At 37.6% G+C, this 15967-nt stretch overlaps 1 protein-coding gene across 1 annotated transcript in view; it reads left to right on the top strand.

Annotated features, from left to right (window-relative positions):
* LOC126252919 (palmitoyltransferase Hip14) overlaps positions 1 to 13886 on the top strand; it is a 136047-nt gene extending 122161 nt beyond the window's left edge. The window contains exon 12 of the mRNA XM_049953905.1: positions 12299 to 13886. Coding sequence (XP_049809862.1) covers positions 12299 to 12559 — 261 coding nt within the window. The 3' untranslated portion in view covers positions 12560 to 13886. The remainder of the gene's footprint in view (positions 1 to 12298) is intronic.
* Positions 13887 to 15967: the final 2081 nt, after the last annotated feature.

Raw genomic sequence — 15967 nt, 5'->3', positions numbered from 1 at the left:
CAAAATCAATTAAAAATCACAGAGGCTATCATAAAGGTACAATAAAACCTTTGCAATAGATTCTGGGAACACTAACGTGTCCTCCAATACAACTATTAATCAGCTCTTGTTTAACTGAAAAATTGGGGGTATATAAATATAACATAAGGGAATGACAAACAGATAATGAGACTAGTGACCCTCAGTTGGAAGTAATTAAGAAGTCAAAAAATTCTAATGCAACAGTTTGAGAAAATATGACAATGGAACACATTAAACATTTAGACACCAAAGCCAGTTAACTGCATCTTTTAGTTTTCATATGTTTATTTGTCCCCAAATGCTGAACAATCCCCTAACACACATAACAAATGTATTGTTACTTCTGCTGCTAGTGCTTGTGATGGCGAACGTCAGCGTAGTCCTGGAGTGGTTAGGGGTGCAGTCACACTACATCATGTAATTATGATTTTATGGGAAAAATTTATTGTCAGACCTGGATCAACTACCAACTCTTGGCTTCTAACAAACTAGTTTAGACAAGGGTCACCAGCCCTATCTTGATCTGTGAGACCAGGATAAAAAAATTGTCACACCTGCATACTAATATCAGCTCTGTAACAATATGATAACGTTCTGGTGATTCCTATTTCCTACCACAGAATTGAAAACATATATTCCTGCTACACTCCTCTTACCTCCCAAATAGAAACTACAACCTCATCAAAAATCTCCTCAAAGAAAACTTCTCGGGGCCAGTGTTCATAATATGAAAACCCAGTAATCACAAAAAATGAAATAAATCAGCTCTCACAGAAATGATACAGTTACTTTTCTTTTTAACAAGCCTCTGAGCCATAGTTATTGACACAATAAGGTCGCCTTGTACTAAGAATGTCAATTTCTTATAAGTATTGTCACACACTACTTCGAACTACACACTTACTGACCAACTATCACTACCAGAAGCTGCCCGTGTAAAATCTCGTGCCTCTGCTCTAAATAACAGCAGTCACCTTCAAAAATTGGAAAGTGCTGTTGAACCTCCACTTACAAACACAATAACATTTTTATAGTCTGACTATACCCACTGCACCCAAAACTGTAATATGTCCTATCTCCAGGGACCACAAATGTGTCTTGAGAAACCAATATTCTGCTGAATTTAGTTACTGAATCATGTGTCTCTCTAGATGCTAATACCTCACTTATAGCCTCTCAATGGTGTGTGTGTGTGAATGAATAAGAGTTTGGTTTTGACTACATTTGTATGAGAGAAAAAGAGACAGTTAAGAAAAAAGTATAATTTAAATGAAATTCATATTGTTTATTAATTTTGAGGGAATGGGGCAAAGTGGTGTGGGAGGGGAGAATGTGAAAGAGAGGGTGGGGGGGTGTTAATTTTTCTGACAAATGCGTGTCTGCACATTTGAGTGACAGACTTTTTTACATCCAAAATACTATCACTATTAAACTATTTGGTATAGCTGTAGGCAAAATAATGACTGTAGTTTCCCCTCGCTTGTAGCCATGCTGCAGTACCGACATGACAATGACATGATTTCTGATGTTAAAAGGTCACATCACAAAATTTATGAATGTTCAGTGTTGTAACTTTTGAAGTACGTAAATGAATGCATACTGCAGATGAAATCTTCTCATGCTTCCATCCAGGTGGTTGCATTGAAATTCTCCTGTTTCCTCACCAGAAGATGATCAGAGTGACACTCGTCAAAACGTTGTGTTATTTCAGTGCAGGCATCTAGGTGTACTATGTTTCTAAAATGAAGAGAAGAGGATCTCTATTGTTTTGCACTTGCTAGCTTGACACAGGTGAAAAGTTATTACTTGTGTGTATTTATCATGCCATATTAGTGCATGACTGTGATTTTATGTTGTCACAGAGTAAGAGCACAATTTAATTTTGATCAAAGTCGATCAACTCCATGGGAGTGGGTGACCAATTTGTTACAGCCATATGCTTTCCCTCTGGTAATTTTATGCACCCAGCAGTTTTTGTGTACAAGATCTGACCAAACACAGAGAGAGAGAGAGAGAGAGAGAAAAACTAGACTCTCAATACAAATTCTTTATACTTACCAAATGGATTGTTGTCAGAGTAGAACCCACTTGAGTCTGCACTCACCACCATTTGTTCCTTCCCCTGCTCAAGACATTTCTGCATTATGTTTTGCTGTAAAGCTGCACAGTAACTCAGCTGTTCTTACCTTATGGCATAGTGCAAGAACTACTCTGTTGCAAACCGCTTGTCAACTGCCACTGAGTTGACATTTTTTTTTACTGCGTTGTGATGCAGGTCACCATAAAAAAAACAGTCGTCCACTAATGCCTCATTACAAGTAATTCCTTACTAATGCAAGCAGTTTCACTTCTTTTGCATGATGTGATTTTGAGACTAATAATACATGTCATCTGCTAGAAGAAATTGTTATGCTGGATGTGCCTTAAATGGAATGTCATTTACATATACACTGACAGAAAAACATTGCAGCACCAAAAGATAATTAATGTAGAGTAATACAAGGAACATTTCATAAATAATACAAGGGATATTTTATAAATAATGTACACGTTGATATTACTGTTGGATTGTTTGAGTTAGGAGCTTGAGGAAGCAGCACGTTTTTGTTTTTTGCGGTGTAATCTAACATAAAATTGGTGAGAGATAGAAATGGAGCCTGTGGGGGGTCTCGGGTGCTGTCATACATGATGATCAAAACTTTACACAGCAAAAACCCAATAGAAATCCACAGTGCATTAAGTAAAGTTTGTTGTGGGTTGACCACAGAACAAAGTACAGTTTCACATTGGGTGAATTGTTTTCATGGTGGTTGTATAAGCATAGACGATAATCCAAGACCCAGAAGACCAAAAACGACAACAGATGAATGAAGTATAAAACGTGTGGCAGATGCTGTTGAAGAAGATAGCAGTGCGACTTGTGTTGAACTCTCTGAAGCCAAGGGGAATTCTCTCAACATCAGTATTCCATATTCTTATAAATGATTTGATGAAGAGAAAATTTCTGCGAGATCGGTTCCAACTGTTTGACTGCTGAAGAGAAACAGATATGTCTGGACATTGCAACCTTGCCCAAACAAAGATTTCACTCTCAATCAAATTTTTGCTTATGATCACCGAGGAATAATCATGACAAGTAGTCCCATGTGGAACAAGTATCACAACATTGTATTAAACATCATGCTAAACCTGTGCAGAAAAATGCACAAAACTGATATCAGTTGTGTGAGGCTGAGCCACTCATTCTCCACACAATGCTCGCCCACATACCAGCAATGTTGTAGCCCAAAAACTGAGTGATACACAAATGGGAAGTGTTGCTGTATCCTCGCTAAAATCCAGATGTGAGTCCACCAGGTTTCGACTTGTTTCCGAAGTTGAAAAAACCTATGCATGGACGTTGTTATCTTTCTCTGGAAGAGCTTTCTACTACCGATACCCGAGTCATTCAACAGTTGAACAGGAGTGGTGCCTTGGAATAGTAGAACTTCTGAGACGTTGAGATTCAGTCATAGAGAAGGAGGGAGACTATATTAAAGTAGAGAGATATTGAAACATAAATAAAGATGGTGGACAGTTCAGTGCAACGTATTGAGAACACTCTTATGAAGATCAGAAAAGTGGCAAAAGGAGGAGGATATATGAAGAAGAAAATTAAGAATTGAATTACTAGAGTCGGTGAGTGACATAAGAAAATGCTTAGAATCTTTGAAAAACAAAACAAAGGAGGAGGAGAATAGGAGTCCTACGAGAGAGGTTAGGAACCTCCAACAAGAGGAGATGAGTGAGGAAGAAGACAGCTGCACTGCTGGACAACTAGCGACATCTATTGGAGAAACGCAGGAAACAGCACATAGCGAACAGAGGCAGACGGAAGAGACACCTACAGGATCTGAGAAGAACTTCAGTGGAGATATTGGAGTGGGTAGCTCTCTCGAAAAAGCAAAAAAAGATGAAAATAACACGGAAATGGGAGAACTGAGGCATAAAATGGAGGAGATAACTGATTTCCTAAAAAACCAACTAGGGTTATTAATACAGGAGCAAATAAAGAAAACTCTAGAAAAGGAAAGTCACCTAGAACCAGAGAAAACCAAAACTGATGCAAAACAACATACAAACTAAGTACAACAACAAAGTTAAACCAAGGGGAACGACAATATACAGAAATCCTCTGCTCCAGCAACAAAATCAGCCACAAGTCCAAATCAATGCACATGAACATAATAAAACCCGAAATCAGGTTAATGAACTAGAGGAACCAACTTGGAGTACTGTGGTAGGGAGGAGCTGGTACAGAAGAAACCAGAGTAAAAATAAAACCATAATGGGTACAAAAAAAAGATGAAGAAATGCAAGCAGCAGAAACAACAGTGTGGTTATATATTCCTAACTTAAATAGAACCATCACAACTGATACAGTAGTGAAATACCTCAACAAGAACGAAATACTGAGACAACTTGAATGTGAAGAACTGCGCACACTGTGACAAAAAAGTTTTCAAATAGGCAGTCTGTTTGAAGATCTACAAATCACACAAGAACCAGATTTCTGGACTGAAAACATAAAAGTGCGTCGATTTCGTTTCCCAAGATGATCAATGGAAGAGGGAGCAGAGCTCAACTAAACTAAGAAGAAAACCAGAACAACAAGAAATAAAAGCAGTCTTGTGGAATACAGAGGGAATAAAAAGTGCTCTTAACCTAACACCAACAGACATTCTGCAAAGCTCGGATCTTGCAATTCTGTCAGAAACCTTCCTGATAGACAACTGGCAACATAAAGATTTCTACAATATTCACCTAATGGCAAAGAAGGGAGAAAGAGGACGACCCATGGGAAGAATATCTATCCTCCTGAAACCCTGGATGACCCCCACCAAAAAAATCATAAAACAAGAAAATAGTATGCTAGTAGAAGCAGCAAACATAAATATAATTGCAGTCTATTTTAAACTGCACATAAATGCTGTAGAAATAATTGACGAAATAGTCACACTCATCAAACAATGCAACAGCAAACCCACCATTATTGCAGGCGATCTCAACTGCAGAATAGACAAGGAGAACTATAAAACAAGACTAGTCGCTGAAACCCTAGAAGAGGATGGTTTCACCCTACATATATATTTCACAATGGGAAAAGTACCGTTGATATCGCATTAACAAGAGGAGAAATAAAAGGAAGTATTCAACCAATATGGCATGACTCTTATACGAAAGCACATTCCAGTGAAGATAAATATAATTAACGTCACATCACCACCAGCAAGAAAGACCCGCCAAATCACGCAAAGAAAAGCAGATAAAGAAAAATTAACAAACCAGCAAGATCAAATAACACAAATAGAAACTTTAATAGAGGAAGGAGACCTTGAAAAAGCAACAGACAAAATAGAAGACCTCCTAAAAAATTCAGTGATACAAACAAACCCAAAAACAAGGACGGCAAAAAGATGGTTCGATGCTGAATGCTACAGCAAAAGGAACACTGTTCTAAGAACGCTCCACAGATTAAGAAACCAGCACGGCGAGGAAACGTGCAAACTATATGCAGAAGAGAGGAGAATCTACAAAAAACTAATAGAAGAAAAGAAAAAAGAACACACAGAAAGAGAAGCAAAAAGAGAAGCGGATGAAACAGAGAAAGACCCATACATAGCAGCAAGACCAAGAAGAATGGCTCATACACCAAATATAGACATGAAGGAATGGGAAGACCACTTCAATACTGAACAAAAAAGGAATCAAAACATCCCCAAAGAAAGAGAAACAACATCAAACAAAGGAAAAAGACAATGTATGGGAACCTCTAAATGAAGATGATGATAAAGAAGTAATAAAAACGCTGAAGAACAAGAAAGCAGCAGGACCCGTTACTATATATAAAGAACATAAAAAACATGCAAAAGAGGCTCTCCAACACGTATGGATCAAACTATTCAACAAATGCCTGGAACTTGGAAGAATTCTGACCCAGTGGAGACACTCGATAATAAAAGTTCTCTAGAAAGGTAGAGACGACCCAACGGACACAAACAAGTACAGAGGCATAGCCCTGGAAAATACTTAGTTCAAGATGTTTTCAAAGATAACTACACAAAAAATCAAAGCCTGTGTGGACAGTCACCTCCCAGAACGAAAAATGGGCTTCAGATCTGGAAGATCAACACTTGCGGCAGTCAGGCTTCTTCTAAACATAATCAACAAAGCGCTACAAAAGAAACAAATGTTCTACACAGTGTTCATAGACATTACCAAAGCCTTTGACCTACTGGATAGAGGTTCATAGTCTGAAAACTGGAAAACACAATGGGAGAAGATAGCATATGGGCAAGAATAATCAAGTCAATCCTCAAATACAACTTAATCACAATATCAGACAACCTCTCTTTTTCGAACATCATTCTGCAATCAAACGCAGTCTTAAGTACCAAGGGGTGACATGGCAACCAACAGCCAAATGCTTCACAAAACATAGAACAGAACGTGCAGCCCAAGCAACAATAGCAATACAGGACATCGAAAACATCAGTCTAGAAACAGCCATGAAATTATTCATCGCAAAAATTTTGCCATTCCTAATTGAAGACATCAAACTTTGATATATGATGCCACACACCAGGGCTTCCAGAAATCAACTGAAGATCATGGAGGATAAACGAGAAAAAGTATGGCCGGAATTCCATGGCACTGAAGCAATGGCGAACCACTTGTGGACAGCACCAAACTTCGAACTGCGACATGTCGTAACTATATTATCTATTCACGGCTTTCATCATCTAATTTGCAAAAACAAAACTTATCACGACCCAACCACAACGTGTGTGTGTGTGAACTGTGTAACAAAGCCTGGAACGATATCACATAGAACTGTGCAGTAAAAGAGTGAAATCTATGCAAAAATGTAAAATGTTAAGAAAAGTAACTGTATATGGCTATTTGGATGCAATTTTATTAAATAAAAAAATAAATAAATGTGTAAGTAAAAAACTTAGTGTGCATAATTTATGAAATGCCCATCATAAAATTTGCATAATACATTTGTCTAGGTAACATGTTTAAGTGATTAACATTGCAAGATCACAGGTTAGTGTAAGTTCGACAGAAGCCATTGCAACTGTGAAGCGCTGGTACATTAATAAATGGAATGTTGAATCCAAGCATGCAAACATGCATGCATTGTGTTGTACACATGCCCGATGTCAGTTTGTGGGATGGAGTTCCGTGCCTGTTGCACTTGGTCAGTCAATAAAGGGATGGTTAATGCTGTTTGTGGATGATGCTGGAGTTGTCATCTGATGATGTCCCATACATGCTCGATTGGAGATGGATCTAGTGATCGAGTAGGCCGAGGCAAAATGTCAACACTGTAGAGCTTGTTGGGTACAACAGCGGTATGTGAGTGAGTATTATCCTGTTGGAAAACATATCGTGGAGTGCTATTCATGAATGGCAGCACAACAGGTTGCACCAGATTGACGCACAGGTTTGTAGTCAGTGTGCTTGGGATAACCGTGAGAGTGCTCCTATTGTCATACGTAATCGCATTCGGGACCATAACTTCAAGTGTAGGTCTGAGGTGTCTAGCACACAAGCAGGTTGGTTGCAGGCCCTCATCTGGCCTCCTCCTAACCAACACATGGCCATCACTGGCACTGAGGCAGAACCAGCTTTCATCAGAAAACACCACAGACGTCTACCCTGCCCTCTGATGAGCTCTCACGTGACACCACTGAAGTCTTAAATGGTGGTGGTTTGGGGGCAGTGGAAGGCATACTACAGGGCATCTGCCTCAGAGATTTGTTGTGTCACATTGTTGCTGCAGATGTAGTACAATGTGCCAGAGCCATACACTGAACACGATGGTCTTCCCTTTTAGCAGTGCCATGTGGCTGTCCGGGGCCAGTCTTCTTGTGACAATATATTCTCGTCACCACCATTGTCAGCAGTTGTGTACAGTGGCTACATTCCTGCCAAGACATTCTGCCATATCACAGAGAGAACAGCCAGCTTTAGGCTTGTTACATTATCTCATTCAAACTCTGTGAGGTGTCTTTGTTGCCATTAAGGCATTCTTGATTACTGTCAACTCACCATGTCCGATCTCAAAGGTAACTAACGCTGATGACCATTACAGCACATATTTAAAGCAAACTGAATTTGCATCCTCATAGTGGTGCTACTAGCACGACTCTTATGCGACTGGTGTGAAATTTGAATAGACATCATCTTTCAGATGTAGAAACAAGGCTACCAACTTTTGTTTATGTCATATAACTCCTATTTGGTGCTAAAAAATTTTTTTCCATCAGTTTATGATTCAGTGCAGAAATAATTGTTCATTCTTGTGGGTGCTACCCTTAACAGATGGTTCAACCCTGTAAATGTGTGGAAACCTCAGTGCATTCTTCATATGGTTAATCAAATCTCTAACAGAAAGAAACAGTTATATATACATGCAGGTCTCCCTAGCTTTCAGACTCTTAAAGGACTCTATATACAATCAAACTTATTTGTCAAGTTCACTCTTATCCATCCACAGATTTGTCAAACAAGCCTGTACATGGCTACAAACGCTTATAAAGCATGTCTAACATTCCAGAATGAGGTTTTCACTCTGCAGCAGAGCATGTGCTGATAAAATACATCCTGTCGGATTAAAACTGTGCGCTGGACTGAGATTCGAGCTCCTGACCTTTGCCTATTGTGACTAAGTGCTCTACCAACCGAGCTACCCAAGGATGACTTCTTCACCGCTCTACGTATCCAGCACCTCATCTCCTACCTTCCTAACTTCACAGAAGTTCTTCTACAAGCGAGTTTCATGTCTAACATTGTCTCTGGCACTGTGTTCGAAGAAGTAGAAGATGAAAAAGAGCTAAACATATTCAGCAAATCATCAACACAAATAATGTGTGCCATCTTGTCAAATTTTCTGTCAATCAAAATTTCTCTCATTCTTGTCAGACATGCTCTGTATTTGACAATTGCATCAGACAGCCACAGTCAAATATTTTGCAAATATAGTAAAGTTTAACAAATGGTTTTATTGTGCATAGGGGCCTTCAGTGAAATTTTCACAACATCCTCCTCCTCCTCCTCCTCCTCCTCCTCATCATCATCATCATCATCATCATCACCACCACCACCACCACCACCATCACCATCCCCGCTCTCTTCCCCCAACAATTTTTATTATTAGCTTGGTCAAATGCTTTGGATTTTGACACAGCTGCCTACATATAATAATAGAATATTAAAGAACTGTGCACGTGCAAATTTTCACAAATGACTACATCTGCACAAAACACTCATTATACGTTTTCACATGGTTCTCTTTTGTGTTCTAATCTTGAAAACATTTGCTGCCCTTAATATAATTGCAGAAGATCCTGGGCAGAATACGCAACATTGTATGAGTGATGACAGTTACTCACCCTGTACGTGGAAGAAACATCCATCTTATCTCCCCCCCCCCCCCCCCTGCTTATTCCCCCCCCCCCTCCTTTCTATCAAGTTGACAAACTGGTATCACAATTACTTCATTTTCTCTTTGTTCCTTGTTGAAAGATTTTCTGTTGTCTCTCAATTCTTTTATATTGCTTTTTGTTCTTTTCTTAAATCACGGCTATTGTTGACTTCTTTTTCTAGAAGTGCTGGACTACTTGTTGGTAATTTATGCATGGTTTAGTAGCAAATTTTAAGATTTGTTTTGCACTGGAATAGAGAAGTATGGGGTGATTATAATTAAAATTAAACTGTCAAAACACTGTAGAAATAACACCACTGGTCAGAATGACGTCAAATTGCAACGGAATATTATCGGAGAGGGCGGAAAACGTATGGCAGAAGAAGAAAAATAGTGTGAAAATTGATCAGTAGATGACACTGTATGTGTCAGAATATGTAAATGAAAACACCTGTCATGCGCATGATCCATTAAAGTTGGTATAAACACGCCAGGTAGTTGGCTTTTCCTCCTTTCGCGTCTGTTACATTCACCGTGACTGTCTCAATGCGCGATAACGCGTGGTTCCGCAGAAGTTCTAGATACAGAAGGGTTTGAAGAAAGGCATTAGTCCTATGACTTCCGTGGATCTGAAGAAAATGATTTAGAAATTCGAAAAGACTGGTTCTTTTGGCATGCAATCTGGTAGACGGAGGAAATGAATTGATTCAATGTCACTGGAAGCAGTGGCCACAGCGATGCAGGAGGAGACAAGTGGTGGTGTGCAAACATGCAGTGCATGGATAATTGCCTGAACATTGGACATACCCATTAGCATGGTGCGTAAAATCCTACGAAACATCCTTCTTTGCTGTACATTCAAAATTACCCAGCAAGAAAGACCTTCGCCTTAGAATTTCTTGCTCGCATGGAAGTGGACAATGATTAGCCATGGAAGATTTTATGGACAGACAAAGCCCACTTCCATCTGACCGGATATGTCAGTACACTGAATTGTTGAATATGGGCAACAGAAAATCCATGTACAAATCAACCAGTACCACTTTATCCCTAAAAGGTCACTGTGTGGTGCAGGTTTACGGCATCATTTATCATAGGGCCATATTTTTTTCAAAGAGACAGGTGCTCCCGGTCCTGTTACCTGTCCCATCACTAGTAAGTGCTGTGAGTGTCTTTTGTGCAACTATATCATTCCAGCTCTCCAACAGTGTGGATAGGATCATTTTTATGCAAGATGGTGCACCTCTGCACATTGAAAATCCAGTTAAGCAGCTGATGAAGTGCCATTTCGGAAATGTTAGAATTATCAACCTGGCCATCCCAGTCACCTGATCTTAATTTGTGTGACTTCTGGCTGAGGGGCTATCTGAAAGATGTGTTCAGTGTTCTGATTGCAAACTTAGCTGCATTGAAGACATGCATTGCTTAACACATTATGAACGTGACCCTGGAAACACTTTGATCAGTTGTGGAACGTGCTGTTTCTCGATTTCAACTTGCTGCAGAAAACAGTGGACAGCGTATTGGCCATGTTTTGCACCAGTCACATGGAAATTAATAATTCGATTTGATTTTGATTATGCTTTTTATGCAGTTGGCCAGAGGACGATTAAAAACTGATGTGATTGATGCTTTTTATGCAGTTTTTGGCCTCTGGACAATTAAAAACCGATATAATTGATGCTTTTTATGTGGTTTTTGTCTCAGGACAATTAAAAACTTATTTTTCCCATCCAATGTGATATGACCCTGCCGTGGTGGATGGGCTTATGTAACTAACAGTATCACACCTGTACACCCATACGCACTGAGTAGTACAGTTTGTTTATCATCAAACTTACACCTTAGACATTGTTGTATGATTCATTTGTCATTGGTAGTTGACCACTGTTAAATTATGATGCTTACAGCGCCATCTATTGCTACATTTTGTAACTATTTCTTTTTCTTCTGCCATACGTTTTCCCCCTTCTCTGATAATATTCCATTGCGATTTGCGTCATTCTGACCGGTGGTCTTATTTCTTCAGCGGTTTGAAAGTTTATCTGTAATTATAATCACCCTGTATATTTCTATCCCACTACATTTCAGGAAGAGGATAAGAACACTATGTCCCTCCCATCTTATTCTCTTTAGATGGAGCATCAGGTACCCATAGAAAATAAGTGATATTTAAGTAAATATGTTTCATTGAAGGATTCTCTTCTGTCTAAACAGTATGTACTGATACTTCACTAGGCACTTCATAGTATATGGGTATTGTCAAATTTTTACTAAAACAAACCAAAAAATTTAAGTGTGGAAGTCACAACCATATTCTTCCCTTAATACTGTCTAGTTTTGGCATTTGTCATTCACTTATGAAACAAAGTTAGATTAAATTTGCCAGTCGTATTCATTTGATAATCTTCTCTGCCATCAGATGGTGCTACACTCGTTGCTCCCTTCTCATGATGCTAATAGGTGGCATAAGCTTTCATAGCTTCACACACAGTTTTGAAAATGGTTGTTGTTCCCAATTGAAAACTGTTAAACATGATTAAGCAGTCTTGTTCAATAATGTGATGCATCACATACCAAAGGAACAAATAAGATTTGTTAATCCATAAAAGACGGATGTAGGAAAAAAGTTGTATTCCATTTGAAAGTCAAAAAGATACTATAACCTAGAGTTATTACCTTTACTTATCTAGTTTAAAGACTGTGGGAATTTCAGTTGTCACTCTGTTGAAGTCACCCTGGTTTGAGAATAATCGAGGAAAATTAGAAAGTATGTAAATTTAGATAAATACTTTTCTGTTGCAGATAATGTGTTTGGGAATGACAACAAATGAGCGTATGAATAGTGGTCGCTACAAACATTTTCACACAACAGGACGATTGGGTCAGGAAACGAGAAGTCCGTTTCATAGAGGACTTTGTCAAAACCTCATTGACTTTGCTGAATTCCGTTGTTTTGGCTTATTTAAGCCAGACAGTACTGATTGGTTGACACGGTATGATATTAAAGACTCTGTTGAGCAGATGCCTCTACTTTCAGCCAAAGAAAACTATCAGTATGTATAACAGTGCAGCTAGGTCATTTATTCCACTATTGGTGGCATATTCTGTGATTTTATTGTAGTAAGTGTTACAGAATAATTATTTTTAGTCTGTTCAGTCATATTTGTTCTGTACACTGTGCTTGACTGCCACAATTTTCTATGTACTTTATCTGTGATATTCAGTGAAATATTTTTAGTAATTTACTGTTATCTGTATGTTGTCAGGTAAAGGCTATTCTCTTTATACAAATGTAATATTACATGAAATAGATTCTGTCTTTTTTAGAATGTACATGTTTTTGCAGTGTAGAAATGTGATAAAAATTGTTGGTGTATACTTAACTTTGTTAAGTTGTATATTTGTTGTGAATAGTGTGCATTATAACAAATAATCAACATTTTTGTTAAGGCTGCATAATTTTAACAAGAAGATAAATATACAGACGCACACACACAGATCTGTAGTTGATGAACAAGTAAGAGCTTCCATAGTGTCAGACTGACTGAATGTTGAGAGAATATTGGCAGCACCATTAGCTGCAAATTCACCTTGACCTCTGGTAGCAAGTGCAATTTTTTGGTGCCTTTCGTCACTCTTAGTAGAAGATAGTTTCAAATCAGATAAAGGCTTCTAGAATGAAAATATTTAAACGTTTACAATGGAAATCAAATGTAGAGCAAAAAGGAGATGGTTTCACATTTTAGACGTTTAAAAACATCAGTAACATAAAATGATTGGTGTTAAAAATTGAGTTTATGGTACAAAGCTGTTAGTAACAGAATCAGTGGTTAATGAAGTTAAAGGTAAAACATATATAGTGCAGTGAGGGTAGGACGGGATGTGGGAGAGAGGCAGGGTAATGAAAAATCAGAAATAGTTTTCAACGTATTCTGTGTGTGGTGTTTCTTTTTTTGTATAAAAATAATCACAGTTTATTTTACTCCATAAGGCATCAGTGTTTTACCAGTATTAAATAAGTAAACTAAGTAATAAACAAACTTCTAGTCATATTGTAAGTTGTCTGTATGTGCCTTTTATGTAAAAAGTCAAATAAGGACTCTTGTAGTCTTTTTTTATTAGCTCACACAGTATAACCATCATTCCAACTGTCATTTATGGTGAATTCTAATAATAATTTATATCCTATAGGATGCATGGAGGTACTGTGTGACTAAATAATGTAAACTCACGAATTGTCATAGGTATTATAAACTTGTATATAGTCTAATGCTCCAAAGGTTGATTTTGCAACAGTAAAATTCCTCTAGTAAAACAAGTTAGCATATAATTTTACCTACAATATATAGAACTTCTATGTGGAAGACAAAATCAGCTTAAGAAACACAGGAGAGCTGAAAAATAAATATAATATTGAAAAACTTATTTTTGCAAATCTCAGATACAGCAAGTTATGTGTAATATCTGCCTTATGTATATTTGGTTTGTGTGTGTGTGTGTGTGTGTGTGTGTGTGTGTGTGTGTGTAGGTGTAGGAGATTGCACCTGCCTTCACATTTCTTTGTGTTCTTGTGTATGAAGAGCAGCTGATACAGAGAAATGATGAAGACTAGAGAAGTAATTGAGTAGGAATTGCTGCCACTCTTAATGACAAAATTTCAAATTTGAAATTTAATATAAAACCTCATGTTTTCATCTCTTTTGCTTCTGACCATAGGTACCTGTCAGTGATGTCCAGGGTCTAACAGGCTTGTTCTCCTCTGCCATTATCAATGAAGAAATTGACAACATGCTAACATGCTCTTGCTAATATGAACTGTCCTTTCTAGACCGGAATGCGGCAGATGGTAATGCATTTGAGTGTTATTGCTTAACTGCTACAGACTCCAGTAATCTTGTATGCCAGAACACAATTATTGATGAATTTCCAACTAAAATCTGCCTTTGTGGGTTATATATTACAGTAAAAAAATGGTTCTGAGCACTATGGGACTTAACATCTGTGGTCATCAGTCCCCTAGAACTTAGAACTACTTAAACCTAACTAACCTAAGGACATCACACACATCCATGCCTGAGGCAGGATTCGAACCTGCGACCGTAGCAGTCGCGCGGTTCCGGACTGCGTGCCTAGAACCGCTAGACCACCGCGGCCGGCATATATTACAGTAGCACATTATAAATAAACAATACTAAGCTTACATTTTTAATGGTAAGAAACAGAAACGATCCTTTCCTAGTTAGTGGTGCAGAGTAAATCATCATGGAGAAGCAACTATTTTGAGGCAATATGAGAAAAACAAGAAATCAGTACAGCAAAATATTTTTTCAAAGGTGAAAAGCTGTTTTATTGTTGGTTAATGTGTGGTGTCTGAAATTTTCCACACCCTGTGTTTTGACATGGAATATTTTAATTTTTATTTTTTTCAACATGTTTGTATTTGTCTTTTCAGGATGAAAAGTTAATTGTATTTCATTCTTATTTGATGATTTCACCACTTTCCTCTTCAATCTCTTTTTTCCTCTTTTATTTTATCCTGCAAGATAGTGTTTGAAAACTATTTGATTAGTTTCTTAACCAGATAGATTTGCCTCATTCAAGTGTTTGTTATTCATCATTGTGGCATTTAGAAAGTACATTTGTATTTGTATTTATTGCAGATTTAAAGTAATACTTTTAAAGACCTCGCACACTTCCTACTTCAATCACTTGTTATTTCCATTAATAATTTGGCATGGCATGTTTCAGCAGCATTCTGTCATCTGTCATTGCCCATATGTTGTTATTACATTAATATGCTGTGTAATCCTTTGAGATGCAATATTGCTGCTGGTTGAAACATTTATGTTAGCAGATGAAATTTTGCCAGCTATATTTGTGGCACATAAATAGAAACATTTATTCACAATTATTATTTGCAAATATGTTTACACAAGAAGTTTAAACTATCCACAGATAATTCAAAAACTTGTAATTATTACCAGTAAAGTTTATAGGAATCTAAAATACTTCAACATAACTTTGGAAATATTGAGTTGTATGAATGGATGTTACCTGTGGAGATGAGAGGACATAAAAAAGAATGGAAATTTTATTGGCGGCTTAAGAGATGAGTCTTAAAGGGTTACTTCATTCAGGAACCAGTGTCATAAATGACTGCAGTGAGAGGGTGGTCTTTTGGTTTTTTAATTTCATTTGATAGCTTCTTGCAGATCTCATTGACACAGTTCTGTACCACAGCTTTTGAGCATTCTTTTATGTATATTCCTGTACACAACCATAATAATGAATGAATGGCAATTTCAAAACACTAGAGATTATGCAGAGGAGTTGTTACTTGTCTTAATTTGGGATGCCAAAGTCAGTTTTATTGATTAATTGCAATGAAATGCTGTGCTATTTGTTAGTAATGTTAAGGTTGAGTTTTTATGTGCTATTAGATGTTTACTTCCAGATATTATTCCTTGTTTT

Source organism: Schistocerca nitens, chromosome 4 (assembly GCF_023898315.1).
Source record: "Schistocerca nitens isolate TAMUIC-IGC-003100 chromosome 4, iqSchNite1.1, whole genome shotgun sequence".
Classification (NCBI taxonomy): domain Eukaryota; kingdom Metazoa; phylum Arthropoda; class Insecta; order Orthoptera; family Acrididae; genus Schistocerca; species Schistocerca nitens.
This window is presented reverse-complemented; position numbering and strand designations above follow the sequence as displayed.